Below are 24,569 nucleotides of genomic sequence, written 5' to 3' on the forward strand. Positions count from 1 at the left end.
AAACTGTTGTGCTGATTGTTCCCCTTGATCATTTATAAAATACAAATGTAAAGTCTAAGATGCTTTTAACAGTCTCCAAAACCCACACATTCATTTCTTGATCCCCAAATGCTCTGATCTGTTAAAAAGCGAAGGCGGTTTGAGGACAAGAGGGTATTTATCTAATCTATCAGCCAGGCACAGAAAAACTTCAATCAAACGAGGTATTCAGAAAATGGGGCCGATTTAATGTTCTGATAGACAGGGTTTCCCAGAGCGCTGGAAAATAAAAACCCCACGTGATGATCCAGGTCCAGCCTGATTCTGGTTCCCTGTCATCCCCACGTAGACACCATGCTCGTGCTGAGGGCTGTAACACACACCGCAGGGAGGCAGCTCCACTGATGTAAGGGGGAGGGGGGCGCCAAGGAGACCCCCGCCCTTCCAATGTGCCTCCTCATAAGTCATCAGTGTAACCGACTCCAGGGCATGCTCCTGTCCTCTCTTCAGAAGCAATGCTTAGAAAATACCACTAGCTTCTCAAAATCATTTACAGTTTACCCATTTGCTTGTTAATACATCCTTTTATGAAAACAGACTATGACTCTCAAAAATACAATTCAACTTAGACAATTATGATTTATCCTGTGAAAAAGAAAACAAACATGAATGTAATTTCATCAGAAGCTCAGATATTTAAAGGACAACATCCAAGAAAGTGAGGTGGATACATAACTACTAGTAAAAGTATGCAAAGACTATTACTAGAAGTATGGCCCCAAATCCACAGACAGGCCCAGAGCCTGCACCCTATGGGCCTACGAACTTAAGTGGAGAGAAGTGACATTTAGAGAAACTAAGAAATCTATAACTTATCAGCTTACCTAAGTAATCTGAGTTCTACCCTTAAACAAAGTAAGAACTCTCCAAAAAGCTACAGTTTTGGACATTTAGTGGACCCCTTCCTTCAAAAATGCCTCACTGCACTTTGCTTGAGCAAGTGCCTTCATCTCTTCTGAAGGTCATCCAGAAAGAGACACAGACAAATTGCTCCATATTCATTCTAGAACCTTTGTCAGGAACCTCGTTCATTATTTCACTCACTGGTATGTGTGTGTGCACTGACATAGATAGACAGACAGACATTCTCCCATACAGGAAACATCCTTCTAAAGTAAAAGATAAGAAAAACCACCCTTCCCAACCAGAGAATGGTATATGTCCCCTTCTGATTACAAGAACTTGACTGTCATTAGTATGATCTGGAGAAATTTTTAAGACACAGATTCCAAGGCACAGAATTAATTAAAATCTCCAGAAATGCAGGCCAGGGATCCAGATTTGTTTTACTTTCCCAGCTGGTTCTACTGCAGTCATTCTGTGGACTGGCATTTGAGAACCACAGCACCGGATAATGTTTCCCACCCACTGTGTTCCAAGATTAAACAACATTACCGCCCTTCCTGTCATTCTCCATGTCCTCATCTATTAAACAAACCACCAGCAAAATCTGCATCCTCACTTATCCTGACTTTTCCCTGGCTGACATGTGGGGTCTGTGTGGGTCAACATCTCTCTGATCTTCCGATGCTGAAGGAGAGAGGGACCTACAAGCCAAGATGTCTGGCTGTAAGCCACAAAACGCTCACCAGAAGCTAGGAGGATTCCACCATCTCACCCTCCATGATAAAATTCTGAGTTGCAGACAAAGATCATAGCGACAACACAGAGGAAGGGGTTTCGTTCCTTTTTCATAGACGCCCTACTAGCCCAGGTGAGCTGGGTGCACCTCATCTCCGCAGGTTTCCTGCCCCCAGGGGTAAAGCCTCCGTGAGAGCACTCTCGGCCTCTCTCCACCCCCTTCACCCTCCCCACCCAGCAAGGTGCGAGGGTTGGCAAGTATGGGTTCTCCCCAAATATACCTCAGGGAGCCCATCCTCTTCCTTCTTCAGGATCTGCTTGACTGCCAGCAGAGCAGTTTGCCTGCTCTGCAAAGCCAGGGTTAGTCCGGGGCAGGTTCCCACAGTCTGCTTGAGACTGTGTAGCTAAGTTTGTCTGCCTCTGAGGGACACAGCAAGTCTTCCTGACCAACAGACCGAAAGCCACCTTCTCCAAGAGCAACACCAATAACAAGTTTGACCTTTCTCAGTTCATGCAAAGGATATTCCTTTCTTCAAGCATATAAATGCAAATCTTTGAAAATATCATATGACTACTTAAATCATTAGATGTATTATGTCTATGTCTAAAAATACTCTTGAAATTATTTTAAATTTTAAAAAATGGTTAAAAAGCTCTTACTAGTTTTCATGACTTCCATAAAATGCCATCAAAACATGACAGAGAGACTTGGTTTTCTCCTTACTTGTCACTGGCCAGATGATAAAAGCGTCTGCTCACACACCCAGCACACAGCAGGGTCACAGCATCCAAGTAGGAAAAGATCTTCAGCAGGATTTCTGAAGGCATACTGAGAGAGGGGAGAAATCAGAGAAGTACTCTACAAGTTACCCAGAAAACTGGCTGTTCATCTTCAAACAGAAAGCGATAAACAGACTCTTCCTGTATAAGAGGCAAACTGCACCCTCATCTTCAATTATTTTCTCAATGGACATGCTCTGGTTATTACAATTCTCATGACATAAACCAATACGGAAACCAAGGGTACACAGAGCTAATTTCCTCGGCATTTTAATCACATTCTCATATTGTGAATCAATGGGCAGGATTTCACTGCCTCCCTCATGAAAGTATGTATTCTTTGGAGAGATAAATGCAAATAACAGAAGAGACAGAGAATGCATTCTTAGCTATTAATAAGCAAAACACAGAACTCCCCTCCAAAAAAAAAACCAAAAACCGTATAGGAATAGGAAGTATCAACTTATGTTCACCTAACCTATGCCACTCTCATGCACCCTCCTCCTGCACGTCCTCACACTTGTGACTGCTCCTCTGGGGCTTCAAGGAGAAACCAGGCCCCCTCTAGCTCCCGTTCTCCCTCTCTCAGCAGTACTTAACTGACCGCTCCCTGTTTTACAGTGATCTTCTCTTCTGGTTCACAAACACCCCCTCCTCAGATTCTTGGATCTCACCGGTCTTTCCTGCCTCCTTGGTCGGTTCTAAATGCTCCAGTTCCTCCCAGCTTGCCTCTGAGCTCCTTTGCTTCCGTGTCTGTGCCCTCTCCCCAAGACATCCCACCCCATTTCCGTGGCTGGGACTCCTCCCAGACCTCACTCTGATCTAGACTCACATACCCGCTGTCCCTTCGGCATCCTCATTTCACGTGTCCTAGGCATCTCAGTTCTAACTCTCCCTCCTGCCCCCAACCCCAAGGCTTTTCCATCCCAAGAAGCAGCAGCTCCACTTACACATCTGCTCAAGCCAACAGTGTCAGATGCCTGCCTCATGTCTCTCTGCCTCTCACACCTACATCTAACTCATAAACGAGTCACGCCAGTTACGCTCCCAAATATACCTCAGATTTACCTCTTTTGCTCCATCTTCCCTCCTTCGAAAGAAGGGAGACAGGTAAACAAGTAAACAAGATAATTTTAGAAATCCAATGACATCACACCTCTGTGCTTAAAATCACCATACTGTGAATAAAGGCCAAACTCCTCCCCACAGCCTATGAGGCCCGGCCTGATCCGGGCCGCCTCTCCCTCTCCTCACTCTCTGCCCACTGCCCAGAGCCCATCGCTCCTCCAGCATGGCAAGCTTCTGCATTTCTATCACTTGGCTTCCCCTCTCTGTATCCCCTTCTCCAAGTTCTCTAATCTCAATTTTCAGTTCTCAGCTTAAATGTCACCTCCTCAGAGAAGTCTTTCCTTACCATCCTACCCTTTATTCTGGATTACGAGTCCATTTGTATTCTCGATAGCTCATATCCCAATTTATAATGCGTTACGTTTTTTCACCTGTCTCCCCCATTAGACCGTAAGCCTCAGGAGAACACACGTGAGTGGCTCACCATTTGTGTCCCAGCTCCAAGCACAGTATCTGGGACAGAGAAGGTCCTCAAATATTTGATGGATGGATTAACTGAATGAATATCTGTTCTATTTCTCCTATCAGATTACTGTTTGACAGATTCTATTCCCAGAGCACAGAGTTTAAAGCTTAAATTGATGTCTTTAATTAAATCTTTCTTTTTTGGCTTTTCATTTCTTTCTAAAAATACACTGAAAGTATGTACACCTTTAGCTGAGATAGTTTATGATATAGTATTAAAAGCCCAAAACTTGAAATCAGGCAATTTACATTTGAATTTGAATTTTGCAATATGTAGACCACGTGAGCCTTATTCCCTCCACTCCCTCCATTGTCTATCTACAATAACGCCCAGCCCTCAGGGCTCCACACAACACTTGGCATGCAGCTGATGTTCCATAAATGTTAGCACAGTATAAATCCACAGGCATTTCAGCATTAATTTCAAGTAATAGTTTTTTTTTTTTTTGTGAGGAGGACCAGCCCTGAGCTAACCTCCAATGCCAATCCTCCTCTTTTTTGCTGAGGAAGACTGGCCCTGGGCTAACATCCATGCCCATCTTCTTCTATTTTATATGGGACGCCGCCACAGCATGGATTAACAAGCGGTGCGTCGGTGCGCACCCGGGATCCGAACCGGCGAACCCCGGGCCGCCGCAGCGGAACGTGCGCACTTAACCACTTGCGCCACCGGGCCGGCCCCTTAAGTAATAGTTTTTTAAAGAAGAGATTCTACAGGTCTTGATGCTGAGGTCACAGTATAGAATCTTGCCATGGCAGAAATGGGTTCCCAAAACACTGACAGCTAAGAAATTCAGACCTTTCGAGCTTTTAGAAAACACACATAAATCTTCTTTCTCCTTTTTCAAGGGTCTTTATCAACTAGAAAGTGAATAATTTTGAAAAACATTTTTAAAAAAGGAAAATTAAATTTACTTGTCACTTTTAGAAATTCAGCTTTATAAAATTAGTCTAATAATGGTAGTGGTGACAGGCTGATGACTCATATCAAACTCTCCGTGTTGTACATTCTTCCTACACAATTCTATTCTTAGAGAGCTCAAAATAGCAACTTGGTACATACAGCATTATAACTTTCTCTAATAACTCCATCCCTAGAGCCCCCCAAACGAGTGGCAGACTGCTTCTGCTCCTTACCAATCCAGAGACACAGAACAGGTAGCGGAGCGTTTCTCACAGTGGTTTTTCCGTCTGGCATATGGCCTCATAGTAGTACTGCCTGCAGCATGTGTGACACCTGGCCCCTTCCTGAAAGTAAACGTGGAAAATTCAAATTATAATGAAGGGTGAACAGTCCACTCCCCCCTACAAAATTTTAAAGGATTCATAAACTCCAAAGATTACTCGCTGTAAAACTTCATCTCTGCAAAGAAAGAAAGAAAGGGAGGGAGGGAATGAAGGAGGGAGGGACTGTGAAACATGCAGTGTCCTGAGTAAGTAAATCTGAAAACTGGACTTACTCTGACGTGTTTTAAACCTAAGATTCAATACTTGCTCTTATTATAGCATATCACAGAGGAGCTGTGTTTAATGGACAATGTGTTTAATGGAACAATGTGTTTAATGGAAACAAAAAGGATCAAGAAGTTTGGCTAGTTTCATTAATACAACAACAGAAACCTAATAAAGATAGCATCAATAGAGTTAAAAAAAAAAAAACCTTTAGACGTGTTAGCCAGAACTGCCAACACACTACAACTCTGCTGACCTTGGAGGGGTAAGACTGGGTCCAACTCTAGCCTTGGCAGTCACAGCCACAGAAGTACCAAATACTCACCCACAAGTTTTTTCACATTTAACATCTCACATTCAATGGAATATATTTTAATTGGCCATCTTTTTTCATTTTAGTGGTACACAGAATAATAGTAAATCTTATAATTAATGGCTCTTAAGATTCAATGAAATAGGGTATAATATTTTATGCAGTTAGTCCTTTTCAGAAGTTCCTAAAATAAGTTCTTATTAAAATCAGTCCTCAAAACCAGTAGTACTCAACGGCAGCTTGCTGGGATCTGAAACACCCCGAAAGTCATCACAGCCTCCCATTTCCAGGCAGCAGCCCACACAGAAAGCTCCTGGTGTATATGCTATTTCTCTTGGAAAGGTCTGAAAGCTGCTTCTTTACCACACACACACATCAATTATTGACCCACCTCCCACCCAGCATGCTACTGAAGCAAATGATACCTAGAGTACACATAATCCATATGCTAAGTCCGCCAATGCCATCGCTCTGAGCATGTACTTTGTTCACCAAGAGTTTAACTACCTCTGTTTTTCCTACCAAGCTAATTCCCTGGATATACTTGGACTAACACTCAAAAAGGATATGGGCAACAACTGTGGGTAAAATGAGGCATCCCAAGAACAGGAAGGGCGACAGTCTCCCTGGAAGAATGAAAGCCACATGGACAGGTCTGAACAGAGGATGGCCCTGGACCCCGAGTACAACCTGCTCTTAGGAGGCACGGGGAGTGTATTGCCCATAGCCCCAGTGTAGCCTGCTCCCTGCTGCGGAGACAGGCACACCAAGATGTACACAACTCAGCTAGCACTCCAATCACTTCATGAGTCCCCATATGCTTCTGAGCAGCCAGAGAATGAGTTTCTCTTCCCTTGATAGATTTTTCTCTTTGGAAACAAATAATGGCTGGCACATGGCAAGTCCTCAATAAACATTAGCTATCATCTGCATGCTAGCAACTCAACCTAGGAGAGATTGAATACAGTAATCCTTTCCAGATCCTGAAGGATAACAAATTCACCAAGGTAAAAAATGCTGGCTACCCATGCCTCTCCATTCCAGCTTCAGCAAAAGTCACTCAGTGTGCTTTTTGTCTTATCTTTCTAGCCAATGCGTACTTGGGAAATGCAAAGCAGTGAGGCTGAACCAGTGGTTTTCAATCTGTGCTCCCAGAACAGAAGGGAGAGGGTGAGAGGGCAGGAAGAGATGCTAATTTGGAAAGCTTTGCAATGCACTCTCCCCCTTTAATCAGATAATTCTACTTGTACAATAAATTTTTGTACTACCATTGAAAATTTTGTTTAAGCAAAGATATCCACAACACAAAAGCTTCAGCTCCATTGACCTGGTTCTAATACAGCAATCAGAGGTAAAATACAATTTCCTAATTGTATTAGTTTCCTAGGGCTGCCTCAACAAAGTACCTCAAACTAGGGGGCTTAAAACAACAGAAATTTATTGTCTCACAGTTCTAGAGGCCAAAAGTCCAAAATCAAGGTGTTGGGAGGACCATGCTCCCTCTGAAGGTTCTAGGGAAGAATCTTTTCTTGCCTCTTCCAGCTTCTGGTGGTTGCCGACAATCCTTGGTGTTCCTTAGCTTGTGGCAACTAAGCTAACTCTAACCTCTGTTCCATCTTTACATAGCCGTCTTCCCTCTGTATGTGTGTATGTGTTACATCTGTGTGTCTCTTCTTATAAGGACATCAGTCATTTTCCCTTTAGGACCCACCCTAATCCAGTGTGACCTCATCTTAATTAATTACATCTTCAAAGACCTTATTTCCAAATAAAGTCACATCCTGAGGTTCTGGGTAGACATGAATTGGTGGGAGGAGAAGAAGGCACTATTCAACACAATACAGAATTTTTAAAAGTATACATTTTAAAATGATTTAAAAGCATTCCTTATTTTAAGTGGTTAACTGTTCTTGTAAATTCTATACTGACCTTTATTACATATTCAAAGAAAAAATATCTTCAGTTAACAAAGGTTTCTAATGCTTAAGCTTTAAGTAAAAGGAATTTGTGTTACTCCTCCACCAAATAATAATAATATCTACTCAGAGTTCTCAACTAGTGACCCTTAGACCTCTGCAAGTGTAAAGGCTCATGACAAGAAGTCTGGGAGTCCATACACACACTTGGAAAACTGAGAAATGTCTTTCAGTAATAGATACTATTGCTTTTTTAACTTAAATGAATACTGCTGTGGTTAACCAAATATAGATTTGTTTAAAAAAGCATTAGTAAACTCATAAGAGCTTTTTGTCATTACATATTTCCTCAATCAAAAGATGCCCCAAAAGTAAAAACTATTACCCTAGGCCTTTCCAAGGGAACTGAAGATAAGTAAATTAATATGATGTATCAATCAGTTTCAATCTAGCAAATTGGCAAAGACCAAATAAACGATAAGGACAGGTGCTGGCTATGCTGCCAACAGGCTTCTCATTCACTCAGCTAGCAGCATAAATTGGTGCCAACGGTATGGAAAGCCAACTGGTAGTGTATATCAAGATCTTTAAGAGACACATATTTTTTTTAAGCCAGGAATTTCACTTCTAGAAATATATCCCAAGGCAAGAAAGTGAGCCCAAAGACCTCACTCAAGAACATCCAACTCAAAGTCATCTGCACTGCAAAAGATACTAGAAACGGTATACAGTTTGGTTCAACTGCATGGCCTCCATACAGTTAACAACGTTCAGCCAATTAAAATGGACAGTTTCAACACAGGCAAAAGCATCTGAGAGAGAAATAAGTTCACGATGTCTTCCAGATGTCTGCATGGCTTGCTCCCTTACCTCCTTTAGGTATTCACGCAAACGTCACCCTCTCACTGAGAACTTCTTTGGCTGTGCACTCTAAAACTCCAATCCACACTCTACACACACACACTTTATGCCCCTTCCCTATTTTTTTTCCTTAGCACATATCACCATCCAACACTACGCATTTCACTTATCTACCTTCTTACCTATCTTTGGGACACGAGATCCATATTGGCAGGTCTTTTGCGTGAGTTTTGGTCACTGCTGATTCTTCAGCATCCACAAAATGCCTGGCGTGCAGAAAGCATTCAATAAATAGCTGCTAAATTAATAACATAACTGAAAAAGCAGGTTATATCAGTATATGCTACATAATCTTATTTTTGTATTTCTCTCTTAAGAGAAAAAGTAAGCACATACATACAAAGAAAAGAGGTCCAGAAGCAAGTCAACAAGGTATTAACTGATAATACACCTGATTCACAGGATTACAAGGTTACAAGGTTTTTTTGTTGGTGGTTGTTTTTACATGAGGGCTAAAAGATCGAAGGGACAGAACAAATATTTTCTAATATTTCTTAATATATTGAATATGTAATAAATTGTGGGGGTTTTCTGTTTTAATTTCAAAACTCAGAATCCCATACACAAGGTTTGGAATCACCGTTTCATAGCACAATCCTTTAGGCTCAAGCTGTGGTCCTCAAAGACATTCGCAGCATTCTGGGGCACCAGGTCCCTCAAAATCTGGGGCACAGTCTACAGAAAGCTCTAAACTTCTTTGAAGTCTCTTATTTGATCTTAAAAAATTAATGCAGATGTTGCATTCCACTGGATAACTTATCTGTGTTTGTCTTATTATAAAAATGTATTATATTACTTACCAGTTAAATTATTTAACGTTTTTCCCCAAAGGCACTGCATTAATTTTACATGTCGGGAGGATGCCCCATGGGGAGCATGGGGAGCAGGGGAGGATCCCCTGCCCACTGGCACCTATCCATTTGAGAGTGCAGCCTATTTGTTGTTGTTTTGTTTTCCCATAATGAAAATAGATCTCATGAGTCCCTCATTTCATATATCAGAAGGCTAAGGCTCTAATGAGGCAATTACAGTGACTTGTTTAAGGTCTCAAGCTAGAGACTGAGAGTCCCAGAGACCTTCATCTCCTGACACTCCTTCAAAAGCTCTTTCTACCGTACTATTATATTATGTATCTCATCAGTATGGCTTTTGGTACAATTGAAAACAAATCTCCATTTCTCCATAAAATAAACACACTGCATGTTTTTAAGGGTCACACAATTCACAAATAGGTAAGTTACATGCATGTCCTCATGTCAATCTGTATGTCTACACAGTTAAGTGTACATTTAGCTGACATGATTAGTAAGATGACATTCAGTTTAAACACACTTTTTTTTCAAGTGACAGATTTTGCCTGATAGCTTTGAATAAGTTCAATATTTTAAAAATCTACTCTCTGGGCCTGATTTTTAATATCTGGCAAATCAAAGAAATTAGACTAAGTAGAAATTAAGCCAACTTGATATGCCTTCTACTATATTTCTTACAGTTTACGATATTTCTACATATTCACATTATGTGTTAAAAAGGGAACCACTGATTCCTTATTAAAATCTAATGTTTCTGAATTGAGAATTAAAAATAACTACCTACTTAGACATAATCAATCTTTCTTAGCAACTGACTTTTCTTTACCAAAAAGAATGTATGCATCACCAAATCACAGGATGACGTGCAGGCTCCCATGCCAGGCACACAATGATAGGCACTCTAATTACATCATTTCACCAGGAAGTTCTCTCAACTTATAAAGTAATAAAAGACTCATCATAAAAATCATTCTGCTTCCCACTAACAGAGCACTAAAGGCTAATTTTAGTAATAGTGGCAAATTGACTTAAAGTTCAAGCTTCCTATTTAAATTCCAGTCTTTCTCAGCTACATAATAGAAATTTTGCAGGCACTGTCACCATTTTACTTGTCACAAGGCTTGTGGTATATCTAGCATTACAGCTATTCTCAAGAACCAACCATTATCATAATACGGAGGGTCAGGGCCCTGCTTCTGAAACCAGAGTAGGTGGGGTAAATGACCCTTGGATGAACACCAGACATAGTTCTGGAGTTTCAGGAAAACAAAAAATAATTTAAGTAGTTGAAGTGGTATGTAACATATTCCTTTTTCATGCTTAAACATTTAGTTTATTAGAAGGGATAATATGCACGACTTTTTCTATCTATAAACCAAGAAGACTTATAAGCAAAAGGAAAATCCTCGAGAATGCAAACTGTCCTTAGCATTATTCCTCCACCTAGTAAATTAACTGGAATCATAGGTACAGAACTAGCAACAACCCACGAGAAAACGAGAGGGATTTAATAAGGAACCATAGCACGTTGATCCTTCTGATGAACTACATCTTTGACTTTGGGAAATGAGCCATTCCCCTTTGAGGTAAGCTGAAGATCCTTTTGGAAAGCAGCTGCATCCTCCTGCTCCTGGCCCCTTCCCCATCTCACTCCTCAAAGTTGCCTTCTCTCGCTGCAGAAGAGGACTACCCTTCAGTTCCAGGGCGCCCCAAGAGAAACAGAGGAGAGACGTCTCTACACACCAGAACAAGATCACCACACGCCCTGGCACTTAAGACAGGAAGATGGGCAGAACAGGAGTAGGAGTTGAGCACCAAGGGGTAGCTATCTAGAAGGCATCCCTCCAGGGTTTGCTTAAACACACAGACTTATCCTTGACGTCGGAGATGCAGAAACTGCTGCCCCAGGAGACGCTCCCAGACCAACCTGCCTTCTAGAGGTATCAGCTTAGGGCTGGTGTGTCCTCCCTTCACGCTTCGTGGGCGGGAGAGAAAATCGATAAGGTTTTGACGAGCTGATTCTACTTCTCTAACTTATAAAGTCACAAAAAGGACGAAAGGTGATTCCCGGTCCCACAGCAGGGAAGCAACTTCGGGGGCGCGCTCTGGAGGGCTGCCCGCTCGGCGCCCGCAGGCGGAGAGCGGTGACCGTCCCTGCCTTCACACGTGGCGCGCATTCACCCGCGGGTGCCCGGGGGCGCCGCCCCAGGGTCAGGGGCTTAGCACGTTCCCAGCGCCCCACAGCGCCTGTTCACTGAGCCAACGGAGGAGGGGGATTTCCCGGGGACGCCACTCCTTGTATCATGAGTCGGGGTAACCCCACGTGCCAGGCTGAAGAGACCTTTCCCCGCACTAAAGAGAGCCGCGCTCCGCGCCGGAGCGGGACGAACGAAAATAAAGGGAAAGGGGCGGGGGAGGAGGGCGGACTGAACGGTTCCCTCGCGGGGATCCCTGGGCGCGACCCCCCAACCATCACCCGAACCTGGCGCGTCCGGGGGCCCAGCCCACGGCGCCGAGCCGCAGACCCGACGCCTGGAGGCCGCTCCAGTGCAGCTGCGAGAGCCGGCCGCGTCCGGTCGCCATGGAGACCTGGCGGCGACGCCCCGAAGGCGCAACGACAGGAGGGAGGAGCGCGCCGGGCCGCGCCGCGCCCAATCGACGCTGGCGCGCTCCGAGACGCGCGTGCGCAGAAGCGGAGCGGGGTCGGGGGGGACGGGCCGAGGACGATACGGCTTTCCACCGCTTCAAGAGCGGTTCTAGAAACTTCTGGAGGCAGGCTTCCTCCCACGCTCGACGCCGCGTGGCAAGTAGTCCGCTCGCAGTTTAAGACAGCGCGTGGGCGTTGTGGCGTCCTCCTCCTTCCCCACTTGCCGGCTCTCTGGTAGTTCACACTCCCTGTCTGGTTTCCTGGGGAAGAAACTGAAACGCAAAGGCTACATCGTTTGCCACTAAGGAACGGCAAAGCCACAATGAGACCGAAAATTTCCCAGTTTACACAGTCCTCTCTAGAGGGTCAAAAGAACACGCAGTTTGTAGTTGCTAATTTGGTTTTTGGAAGTTCTTCTTGAACTACCAGCGCCTGTGCCACGTATCCCCCACGAACGCGGCTCCGCCTTCCTACCGGGCCACGTACGGGCAGCGCATGCGCAGGCGGCCCGCGCAGGGGAGGCTGGGAAAGGCCTAAAGGCCCAGCGAGGGCTCTGGCCGCCGTGCGCTGTGGGAGATGTAGTCCTTATGCCTTCCCCGCTGCGGCAACTCAGTGAGGAGTGAGATCCTCGAACTGCTATTCCCAGGACTACTAGGGGTTTCCCAGGTTACTTTGCAAAGGCATGGCGGGGAGAGCGTGAATGTCGGCATAGAGGGTAATCGGAGCTATATAATTCAAGTAGAGAGAGGCCCGAGGGTAAGGGAAGGTGGACGTCAGCCTCTTTCGGGAGACTTTTCGTGTTAATATACGCTGCTGGAGCTCACATTTGTCGAACACGCCGTGCAGAATTTCCAGTGTGAATGTGTAGACTTGAGTACGCGTCCGCCGGGTGTGTAGAGGGCAGTGAAGCTTTTCGTAGTTAGCATCTTCCCTGAGCGGAGCGGTTTTCTGTGAACATGATTTGTACTTTTCTACGAGCTGTACAGTATACGGAGAAGCTGCACAGGTCCTCGGGGAAGCGATTGTCTTTGCCACACTTGGTGCTTAACAAAGCTTGTTTGAAGACTGACCCGGGTTTGAGGTGGGGGCTGCAAGAGCGGACGAAAACGGTGCGACCTAGCTGTATTCTTGGAGTCACCCAGAAAACCATCTGGACGCAGGGACAGAGCCCCCAGAGAGCAAAAGAGGACAGCAGCAAACAAGTGTCTGTGCACAGAAGTCAGAGAGGGGAACCCGCCATCTCAACGTCACAGAAAGGTAAAAAGGAATTCTCCAGTAATGATCAGTCTTTCAACAAACGTGACAAGAGCTGCCAGTGCCCCTTTACACAAGTTCAGTGCTAAAGATGGAGAAACAGTTCACACAAAGTAAAAGGTAAAACCGTTAAACAGTTTCGAATCAGAGATATAGGCCTACAATTTTCTTCACAGAATTCAAATTTGAAAGTTGATTTTAATATAACTTTGTTGAATTATGGCTAGAAAATTTTTCTCAAATTGTATTAGTTCTGGTGTGGAGAGAGCTATATGAAACTTAACCGTTGTTTAATACTTTGTAATAGACAAGTCAATTTCCCAGATGTTGTCATTTCGTCTCCTTTGAATCTCGCATTCACTCTTTCAGACACATGAACGCTGTCCCTTTTACGTAGGAGGCACGCTGCCTCACTTTCACACAACTGAAAATTAAAGGCAAATTTTCCTATCTCAGCTTTCTAATATCCAGGCCAGTGCTCTTGAGGTCAGCCATTCACGAGTATTTCTTGAGCTTCCATTTTCCCTATCCTTAGCACTGGAACAGATGTTAATGGGTATGCCTAAGAATCCTATACTCAGTTAGCTTACCACTAAATTAAGAAGAAAGTAGATACAGAGTGAAACAAACAGTGAGAAAAGATTAATTGTGCTACAAAGAAAGTACTAGGGAGCATAAGATAAAGAGTAATTGGATAGAATAAATAGGAAAGAAAGATTATTGAGTCATAATCCATAGAGATTAACTCATGTAGTTTAACTCAATAAACACTTCTCTTGAGTGACTGCTGTTGTGCCCAGATACTGAGTTAGAGTTTCTATATTATAAAGATGTTCAAAACATCACTTACCTTCCGATGAAATGTGCAGTAATAGAAGGAACATATAAAATAGGAAAGGTGAAATGTAGTGCTGTCAGGTAAAGTCAGATAAGTTCTTACGGATAAGGTAAGTCATTTTAAATTTAACTTATTAATTCTTCACTTTACAAGTAATTTGTAGAAAAACTAAAAAGGAAGCAAAAAAAGTAACTCAGACATCCATGATTATACCACACAAAGATGACTGTTGTTAATATTTTGGTTTATGTCATTTCAGTGCATGTACTTTTTAACGGTTTTAACAAAAACATTTAACTGTATCCTACCAATTGTTTTGCAGTCTGCTGAATATGTCAAAAATATACTCATTCATTCGTAATAGCCTGAGCAGGGTTGTGAGGGGTGATTACAAGTTCAGCACAGATGAACAGCCTGTATGCAGAGGTCTCAGTCACAGAAGTGTCAGACAGCATGTGTCAGGTCATCTGCTCCAGCAACAGCACTGCTTACACTGCACTTGGGGCCTGCTGCAGAGCCCTGCCCTGATCTGGACCCCATAAAAGGTGACAGCTTTCCTGGTGACTTAGTGAAGGGCTGGGAACAGTATCCCCCAATGTGGAATATGCTGCCCCCAGAGTCCAAAGAGGCCCATCACACATCGTGGTAGGACATAGAGGATGCAATAGTTTATCTTTTACTTGGGGTGGGTGTCCCAGCATGCCCCATACAGCATATCCCTAAGAGTTTTGCTGATGTGGTTGGCAAGCCCTGGATCTTTGTTGGCCTCATCCCCCGCACTTGGAGCACATACGTCTTACCAAGTGTCCCAACATAGAACATACGTGCCACTTGTTACTTTTGCCTCTGACTAACATGATGGCATAAATAGAGTGGACAAATGTGATAAATGTGATGTTTTGCAGAATGTCCAGAACAGCATTGTCCAAGTAAAACTTTCTGCAGTGTTGGAAATGTTATATATGTGCTGTCCCTATAAGGTCCTGTGGCTACTGAGCACTGGAAATGTTGCTAGGGTGACTGAGGAACTGAGTTTTTATTTAAAGTTCACTTAAAGTTAATTTTAAAATTAAGGTCAAATAGCCATGTGTGGTGTGTAGCTACTGTATTGGACAGCTCAGATCCAGAAGGTCTGGGTCCATTAAAACTATGTTATGTCAGGGCAAACAAATCCTGGGCAAGACCCTATATATACACAGTTATTATCAGTTTCATGTTACTACGAACTGCTCCTGCTGCTCCCTCTCGACAGAGAAGGAAAAGAATACATTCTCCAGATCAATGGTCAATACCATGAGGCTTTGTTAGTGTGCTCTGTAAAGTTATCATATCTGGCATTGCATCTGTAGTGAGGCTGCTACTTGGTGGAATTTGCAGTGGACCACTATCATCCTCCAGTTTCTGTCTGGTTTTTGTAAGGGGCAGACTGGTGTATTACATGGGAGTATGATGGGGACCACCACCCCTCTGTCTTTAGGTCTTTAAGAATAGAGCTATTCTGCCATTCCCCCTTCGACGTGATACTGTTTTTGATTTACTGTCTGAGTCAGTGGGGGGCAGTTTCAGAGACTTCCATTTGATTTCCCCATTATGGTAGCTTTTAACCCACTCTTAAAGGAACTAAAGGAGCGGTTGTTGCTGGCAGTTGCGGAGCCTATCGATTCCAGTTATATATTGGAAATCAGGGAAATATTACCAGGTAAGTCCCTGGACCTAGCTGTGCACCTTTTACAAGCCAGGCTCCTTCTTAGACGGCCACCATATGTACCTAACAGAGGGGCCAGAATGACTCTTTGGGTCCTGCGGCATCAGTGTCAACTCAGACTGTCCAACAGACCTTGAAATGTTTGAGTATTCCCCTTTCTCCAGTGCATGGTTACCAAGTCAGTGCTGTAGGTCTCTTGGGTGAAGAACCAGGGGAATCCTATGTACTTGGTCAGGTGCCTCGTGAGAGAGGCTGGTCTTTCCTTCAGTATATGGCTTCCGGGTCTGAAAACTGTTTCAGGTCCAGAAAGGGAGCCAGTGATCATGACTTTGCACTGGGCGTCTGCCTTCAGCTTCTTGATCACCCATAATTAATTCCTCGTGATAATATAGATTGATCAGTATCCTTGTGAGCTGCCTATCAGTCTCACCCTTGAGAACACCATCTTCTAGTATCATGTCTTGTTCTCTGCAGGGCAGACACCCCCGGCTGCCACTCCACCCTTGCCGTTCATTATAATAGTTGCAACCACTTAGCTTTTGTTTGTTTGTCTGTTTTGAGGAAGATCGGCCCTGAGCTAACATCTGCCAATCCTCTTTTGCTGAGGAAGACTGGCCCTGGGCTAACATCCATGCCCATCTTCCTCCACTGTACATGGGACACCACCACAGCATGGCTTGACAAGCGGTGCGTCAGTGCGCGCCCGGGATCCGAACCAGCGAACCCCGGGCCGCCACAGCGGAGCGCATGCACCCAACCGCTTGTGCCACCCGGCCGGCCCCGCAACCACGTAGCTTCTGATGGTTCAATACCACGGCCGTCCCCATGGCTTTCAGGACACCCTGTTTGATGTAAACAGTGTCCTCCAGGCCCTCCACATAGTCAGCTGGTGGGTTTTGGTTTTTATTTATTATATCCACTCTAGCATGCCCCCTCTCTGAGCTTTTTGATCCTTTCCTCCACAGTTTGCCGTGGCAGTTCTGTCATTTTTACTTCACCTAATGTGGACCATCCTCTCTCTATGTTTCCAAGAGTGAACCTAGTCATGCTTCAGCTCCCAAGGTGCTTGCCAGATTGTTCAATTCTTGACCACAGGAGAGTGCTCCCCTATTGATAAACTCACACTTGTCCAGTTCTGTATTCTGTACCCCTTCATACCGCCCTTAGGATACAGTCACATATGTGCTCTCCCAGCTCCTGCTGGTGGGGCCTATGACTCCTTCAAGACACAGTCCATTTCCTCCTTCCTCCCAGCGATGTTGTAACCTGGCCAGAGCACATCTTGCTAAGTGGAAGCCCCCACTTAGTCTTCAAGGAGGAGGAAGAGCTGGCTTTGAACTGGGAAGCATGAGCTGCTGCTTCAGGCCCAGAGGGTGCAGGAGAATCTATGGATTCAAGATTTTTGAGTGCATCAACCTAGATGTCCCCTTACCAAGCTTCAGGTTCCTTTTCCTCCCAAATGAGGACCCTGGCCTTGACATGAGAGACCTGATGGGGTTGAAATTCCAGCCTCTCTGCTGCCATTATGCCCTGGGCCTGACCTTCAGCTTTTTCTGCCCTCTAGGTGAAACAGATGAGTCTCTTGTTTTGCTATCGAGGAGGCCTCTACTTTCACACTTCATCTTCATTGGTGATTAGTTACCTCATCTTTTTACTATCGTTCTCCAGTGCATTGGTGGCCCCCAACCTCAGCCATTCAATCCGAGTCATTAAGATTGCTGTTCCTCCTAACTTCCCAAAATATGACAACAGCCAGCGAGTTCACGTCCACCAGTATTCCATCCTAGGTCACCATCACTAGAGCTGCAACAAGTGCATATCACTGTGTGCCAGGCCTGTCAGTGCTGCATCCACCAGCCAGCAGCCAGTGATCAGCTCCAAAATCCCAATTTAGAGCTGCTTCCTAGGGCCACGCCTGGTAGCACTTGTCGTAGGTCAGGTTCCCAGGGAAGCAGACTCAGTGGGATTTGCATAGAGGAGGTTTTTGGGGAGTGCTCTCAGAACACATCTGTGAGGGGTGAGGGAAGCAGGACTATGCAAAGGGAGAAGTTGTAGGGCAGCACATTTGCTATAGGGGCCTCAGCCAGTTCTCCAGGGAGCTCTGGGGCTGGGCTGGCCCGTCACAGTCCTTCCACCATAAGGTGTAGGGGCTGAGTCTTTTACTTCAGCACCAACCAGGCATTGGGTGTGGGAAGAGCCATGACTTGGGTGAAAAGGTTCTCTTCAGATGAAGGACTTCCTAGAGGGGAACTTAGCTGAGAACCATCAGCCCCCTAAACTCCCCACAGGGCAGGGAATGGGAGCCTCAGTCCTGAGGAGAGGATCTGGGGGGCTCACCATAGCACCCACTACTGCAGAGACAAATGCAGAGACAAATGGCACAAGGGTTTTTTGCATGAAGGTGTAGGTCTGAAAGGGTCAAGAAGAAGAAGGTAGGCAATGAGCAGCTTCTGATGAAGACAACTATAAAATAATACTTAGAAATTTTAAAAATGTGCAGACTATGGATAGTACTCAGCACAGGGCTTTGCACATAGTAGATATACAGTAGATGTTTATGATTGAGTAATAGAGAAGGCCTTCCAGATACCCTAAGCAAGGCAGGAATGGTTGTGTTAGAGGGGCAATCAGGAATCCAGGGTGTTGGGGCCCAAGACCTGATTTTGGTAACAGGGAATAATATGGCTACTTAGTAGTGTGCTCGTTATTGTATTCTCAGCTTGGGGCTGGGCACACAGCTGATAGTTAATATTCATTAAGTGTGTTGTATGAACTTAGTAGAGAAAGAAATGAGATGTTCTCATTGTCAGCCTCTCGCCTCCTGAGCCTTGCTAAGGAGAGGAGACTTGTGACAGTGTTTGTGTGGATCAAGCCCATGAATCACACAGGTTCTGGCGGATGCAGTCTTCTTCTTATTTCAGTCACATCTTTTCAGTTAGGAACTGGTACTGAAAACTTGAAGGATTGTTATACTAAAGAGCACTTTTAAATAAGTATTATTTTATAAAAGTAATAGAAGCGTATTGTACAAAAGGGAATACTATAAAAATAACCTGTTACCGTTTTGTTGTGTTTCTGAAAAAAAATCTGTATCCCAGAAATCTGTATTCCTAATGTAGTGAATAAATTAATCTGTAAATATAACCCCAGGAGGTGATTCACTTTTTCAGCATCAGTGAAAAAGTGTAGTTGTAACTGTAATATTAAAGCACTTTGCATATGTATGTAGATACATATATCTATACATATAAATATACATAACATATTCTCTGTCCCATGATAATATCTCGATTGAATTTATTTAGCTGTAAGAACTTCTGTTTAATCCATATGCACATCTTTTATTAGTGTTGGGGAAAAAAAGTACAGATTCTGTGTAGGTTCTTCATTTTATAAGTCCATTCAATTCACAAATCTGTCTGGCCAAGCAAATTCCTGTTCTAAATTTAGTTCTCTGTTTGTTGTAGGCACAGCCAGTGGGGGTGGTAGAATGAGAAAGTTACTGTTAAGAGTTGAGGCCCCTTTTGATCCCTTTGACTGCAGTTGACAAAGCCAGCACTTTCCTTAATCTGTGACAGCAAACTATGTCCTGTGTTGCCTAATCTGTGACAGTTGTTTTCACACTGGGGGATTGGATCACTTGTTAAAGAGATTTCCTCAGCTTAGAAAGTAAGAAAGGTAATTTTCCTCAGTAAAATTACACTAAACAAAATACAAGTATTGACTCCTAGGCCCTGCTCCTAGAATTCTGCTGACATTCTTTTAAAAAGTTCCTTCAAGGGGCTGGCCCAGTGACATAGTGGTTAAGTTCTCGAGCTCCACTTCCGTGGCCCGGAGTTCACAGGTTGGAATCCCAGGCATGGACCTACACACTGCTCATCAAGCCATGCTGTGGCGGCGTCCCATATACAAAATAGAGGAAGATTGGCACAGATGTTATGTCAGAGACAATCTTCCTCAAGCAAAAAAAGGAAGATTGGCAACAGATGTTAGCTCAGGGCTACTCTTCCCCTCTAAAAAAAAAAACCAAAAAAAAGTTTCTTCAAGAGGTTCTGATTCATAGGGAGGTTTGAGAAGAGCTGCTCCAGAACATGTGGAAACCCACTCTTAGGTCCTGAGTGTTCCTGCTCATATGTCTGCATACGTGTAACTCAGTGGTGTTTTCTCTTTACAGTGAAAGAAGCTGGAAGAGATTTTACCTACTTAATAGTGGTGCTTATTGGAGTCAGCATTACAGGTTGAAAACACAGCAAGTATAACACCCCTGAATATCTTTTTTATTTACCATTTGTCTCGCTTTTGCTTTGCTTGATCTTCTTTTTCTGTGATTTCCAGGTGGCTTGTTTTACACGATTTTCAAAGAACTTTTTTCTTCATCCAGTCCTAATAAGATATATGGGAAAGCCTTAGAAAAATGCAGATCACACCCCGAGGTTAGTCCTCAAGACCGAGTTACACGGACTCTGATAATCGGGAGAAAATGTTGGGGAGTTGGGGGGTAGTGGGCAGAATTCACATTCCGGTTCTGAGACTAGTAAAGTTTATGTAATAATAAAACCATAAGGGTTGGATTGTGATTATGTTATTGGCTCTTTGTACTAGAAATGCTTTGATGAAGGGCAGCCAAAGGTCCATCTAGGGGTGTTTTCATCCTAATTGTATAAGAGAGAGTCATTTTACTAGTTGTCATAGATAATAAATGCTTAGACTATACCAGAGTATTAAACTCACGCGATATGTCTAGTCTTTTAAAAACACCTGAGTCGTGACCTCATGATCTTATATAATAGTAATTGTTGGCGCTTATTGAGAGCACAGTGTGTGCCAAGCATTGTGCTCAGTGTTTGAGTGCATTGTCTTTAGTAAATCTCACAGAACCCATTTGTGTTAGATAGTCCTACTGTCCCATTCGCAGAAGGGGAAGGTGACACTTAAGGAGATTAAAGGACTCCACTAAAATTGCTGAGATTAGTGCAGGAGCCAGGACCTGAATCCGAGCTCGTCCAGTTCCAAATCTTGTGCTTTGAAGCACAACCTGCCTAAACCATTCTCTGGAAAGAGGGAGACATATGGAAAAGCCACCTCACCTCTTTGAAAGATCCTTTCCAGAAGGAAGGCTTTATATATGCTTTGCAGTCACAAATGGAAAGCCAGTATAGCCTGTGAAGTGCCAGATTTCTTACCCCCTGGGCGGAAGCCTTCAGCGTTGAAAAATGTTACTCATTGAAATCTTAACTCTTGTACCTTGAGAGAAGATAGCAGATAACATCATAAGTATGAGGGCTGCTTCTCACAGACTGAGGAATAATGCCAGGAAACAGAACATGCACTCCCTGGTGAGGGGAAGATGCAAACCCGCGCTCTCAGCCTGCGTGCCCTGCACTGGGCTTCCCTGGGGCACACCACCAAATGCTCCATCGGTTTCTCTCATCACGTCGGGGAGGAAACCTCAGAAGCTAGTGGTCTCTGGCATCTTTCTTGTGAAATCTACTGATTTCTCGTAAGTGGATTCTGGGAAGTCTGAGAACCATGGAGAAGGAGGCAGGGAGATGCACCTCTGAGTAAGTTGAAAATGAGCAGGAAGTGAGGAAGGTTTCTATTATAGTTATTGGGAGACCACATTACCTGACAGAAACTCTATAGACTACAAAAATAAATATGAGGAGTAGCATAATTAAATGATAGGATGCAACTCTAAAGTCATAACTTAATTTGCTGCCTAAAAGAGCTCTACGAATAATAATTAAACTTTAACAGATCGATTTTGTCAACATTAAGAGCCTGTTCTTTGCCAGGCACTGTGCCTGGTTGAAAAATAGAAAATCCCCGTGTTCTGATACTGATATGTTGAATCTATTAAAGTAGATTATCTGAACAGTTGTTCTGTTTGTTTCAGCTACACAGTTCTTAAATATTTATCTCTCATCTTAACATATTAGTCCTTTTGATTTATGCCTGAAAAATGTGATACTGAAGATTTCCCAACAAAATAAGAAAAATTTTATAGAGTTGAGGTAAAATTTTAGTTTGATATCAAATTTCTATTTTTTTGAAAAGGTTCCAAAATATTTGCATTTTAAATTCAATAAAAACTACATTTCCACTTATGAGTTTTCCTGTTAAAAATAATTGATTCACGTCTCTAGATCTGGTTTGTTTTAAATAGATCATTATTACTTGTTTTTATTTCACTGTGTTTAGTGACTTAAAAAATCGTTTTGGTCTTATAGCTTTTAGTATTAGACCCCATTAGGTAAATTTCACTAAAAATGCTCACACATTTAAATATCTGAACACTTTGTTTTATTGTGTTTGTTTTTATAAGGGGAGTGGGACCAGCTTCACTTCTGCCTGCACTGTTGTGAAACTACAAGTAACACCATGAAGTTACCTATTTCAAGCTCTGTGCATGAAATATTTAAGTTATTTATGGGATGATTTTTGCATAATAACTTTTTTGAGTTTTCTCATTATTGGAGTTGTCATTTTGAAAGTGTCCCAGGCTTACTGATTTCTTTTTTCCTAAAATAAATCACTTGGTTCATCAGAAGATATTTTCTTAGAAAGTTTAAAATAAAAATAACACTTGCTGAATAACACATTGTCTTTGTGCTATAGGTAATAAGTGTCTTTGGGGAGCCCGTGAAAGGCTTCGGGGAGGTGACGAGGCGCGGGCGAAGGCAGCACGTCAGGTACCGCAGTTTACTCAAATCCGGAAAGCTCGGGGATGATTTTTAAGTGAAAGGAATTTAGCCTTATGTTCCTTCAATTTCTTGACAGTTTTATTGAATACGTAAAAGACGGGCTGAAACACATGCGTGTGAAATTCTACATCCAGGGCTCCGAGCCTGGGAAGCAAGGAACCGTGCATGTCGAAGTGAAAGAGGTGTGAGCGTCAGTCGTGGTGGGTTAGGTGATTCTGAATGCAGTGCTTACTACTGAAAGCACTGGAAAGAAAAATAACACCTTGAAATACCTTTTTTTTTTTCAGAACCCAGAAAGTGGTGAATATGAATTTCAGTATATATTTGTAGAACTTGAACCCTACCCTAGAAGAACTATTATCATTGAAGATAATCGATCCTAAGATAATTAAAAGAATCAAGCAAACATGCTGTTTCCTGATGGATGCTGAACAGTGCAGACTCACAACTCTGATCTTCACAGCTCTCTTCCAGAGTCTGTTTTGAATAAGACAGGAAAGAGTATATAGCTCGTAAAAGTGAATGTAACTGGGTAGTTGTTGCATTTAGACAAACTGAATTTGAGATTTTCTTGTAGAGTGAAAAATCATGAAATAGAGCATATTTTATGTTATCTCATTGAATCATCAATCATGGACAGTATTTGTGCTCTACTTAATATCATCTTTTATGATAAGAAATTTTTATTATTAAAAATTTTCACTGTAAATAAGAAAATAGAGTTCAGTATTTTATGCTTTTTTATGTTGTATAACTGTGTAAAATCTGAAATAAAATTAAAACAAACAAAAAGATGCTTCCTTCCATATACTTTAGAATCTGACTTGAGATGCACATTTGAAAATATTTGAGAACTGTAGGGGAAGAAATGATAAATGCACTCTTCAGAATTACCATAGAAAGGTTATACACATAGTATGATTTTTAGTAATCCGGTATATCTCATGTTTGCCCCTCTGTGAGTGGGGGCATTGTATGCTGTGGGGAAAGTACACGCTCTAAAGTCGGCTGGACCTGGGCTCTCACCAGGTATGTGGGCCTGGGCAGGTACTTTAGTCTCGTCAAACCTTGCTGTCGTGGCTTGTTAGGATGACTGAACGAGGTGATAAGTGCCAGTGCCTGGACCATAGGAGGCGCCCTTGAAGTGTCCCTTCTCCTTTAGGACTTGCACTGATGCTTTATACTGCCGAAAGAAGCATGGAAAGGAGTGAGAGTCATTTAAGCATATAGGTAATGCCTTTTTGGGATATGGAAACCCTATTTTATTTGAATTGTTTACAGAGGACTTGGAGAAAAGTGACTGACTTACAAGAGTGTAATCACACATCTGTATAAAGTGCTGCGTGCACTGGGAGAGATCTCCAGTGTTGAGGAATCCCTATAAAATGTGCCTGCCTTCTCTCTCAACTGCTACAGAGGAATTTCTTATGTGTACTTGTAGCGTATTTGGGATGGAAGGAGCCCCAAGCAGTCTGTCTCCCCCTTTTAGTCTGTCTCCCTGCTTGATTTAGTTCTTGCTGTAGTTTGTTTAATTGCTTGTTTTAAATATTTTTAACTTTAATTATGAAAAATTTCCAACATTTAGGAAATACAGAAAATATCACAGCAGACACCCTTGTCTCCCTGAGGTACCACATTTTACAGTGGCTGGGTGAACTTTAACTTTGGCTTCGTCTCCTAACCATTTTTCCCTCTGCTTTCCAGTAGAATGTTCAATTTCAGTGTTGTTATCCTTGTCTGAAATGTCAACATTTAACAGGCTGAGAAGTTCTGCTTGCTATCCTACACTCAGACGAGCAGCCCTGCTCTTTCACAGGACCTGCTCAAACCAGGGCTTGACAGGGACCTGTCCTAGGAGCTGGTTGGGGCTTTAGCCTTCCTTCCTGACCCTGTTCTTATGGTTTAGGACCAATGTTTTTCTATATTCATCTTCATGTGCCTCCCATTTTATGATGCCCCTTTAAGATATGAGCTTATCATTACGTTACTTTTATAATCAGAAATACAAAAGGAA

The 24,569-nt window shown here is 43.1% G+C and overlaps 2 protein-coding genes across 5 annotated transcripts in view; one reads left to right on the plus strand and one right to left on the minus strand.

Annotated features, from left to right (window-relative positions):
* FBXO15 (F-box protein 15) overlaps positions 1–12,517 on the minus strand; it is a 48,134-nt gene extending 35,617 nt beyond the window's left edge. For 2 of the 3 annotated variants that reach the window (XM_087439336.1, XM_087439335.1), the window contains exons 1-4: positions 11,890–12,517; positions 8,718–8,801; positions 5,131–5,241; positions 2,345–2,449 (exon numbers count right to left, since the gene is read on the minus strand). In XM_087439336.1, coding sequence (XP_087295462.1) covers positions 2,345–2,449; positions 5,131–5,241; positions 8,718–8,801; positions 11,890–11,990 — 401 coding nt within the window. In that variant the 5' untranslated portion in view covers positions 11,991–12,517. Of the gene's footprint in view, positions 1–2,344; positions 2,450–5,130; positions 5,242–8,717; positions 8,802–11,334; positions 11,429–11,889 lie in introns of those variants that run through there. The other variant, XM_087439337.1, reaches the window with a different exon arrangement.
* A 194-nt stretch (positions 12,518–12,711) lies between these two features.
* Positions 12,712–23,347, plus strand: TIMM21 (translocase of inner mitochondrial membrane 21). Of its 2 annotated transcripts, none has more exons than XM_087439338.1 (6): positions 12,712–13,311; positions 20,026–20,088; positions 20,187–20,284; positions 22,470–22,543; positions 22,632–22,755; positions 22,843–23,347. In XM_087439338.1, the coding sequence occupies exons 1-5, from the start codon at positions 13,011–13,013 to the stop codon at positions 22,741–22,743; spliced, it is 648 nt and encodes a 215-aa protein (XP_087295464.1). In that variant the 5' UTR covers positions 12,712–13,010; the 3' UTR covers positions 22,744–22,755; positions 22,843–23,347. The 2 variants fall into 2 exon arrangements, with proteins under 2 accessions (XP_087295464.1, XP_004422692.2); XM_004422635.3 differs by having other exon boundaries at positions 12,714–13,311; positions 22,632–22,737.
* Positions 23,348–24,569: the final 1,222 nt, after the last annotated feature.

Source organism: Ceratotherium simum, chromosome 14 (genome assembly GCF_057802395.1).
Source record: "Ceratotherium simum simum isolate JZ-2026a chromosome 14, ASM5780239v1, whole genome shotgun sequence".
Classification (NCBI taxonomy): Eukaryota; Metazoa; Chordata; class Mammalia; order Perissodactyla; family Rhinocerotidae; genus Ceratotherium; species Ceratotherium simum.

Bases quoted from the DNA above. Each gene is read 5' to 3' on its own strand.
- TIMM21 (XM_004422635.3), top strand. From the start codon at position 13,011: ATGATTTGTACTTTTCTACGAGCTGTACAGTATACGGAGAAGCTGCAC. The intron at 20,089-20,186 runs GTTGAAAACACA...TGTGATTTCCAG, and splicing joins TATTGGAGTCAGCATTACAG to GTGGCTTGTTTTACACGATT. The intron at 22,544-22,631 runs GTACCGCAGTTT...ATTTCTTGACAG, and splicing joins GGGCGAAGGCAGCACGTCAG to TTTTATTGAATACGTAAAAG.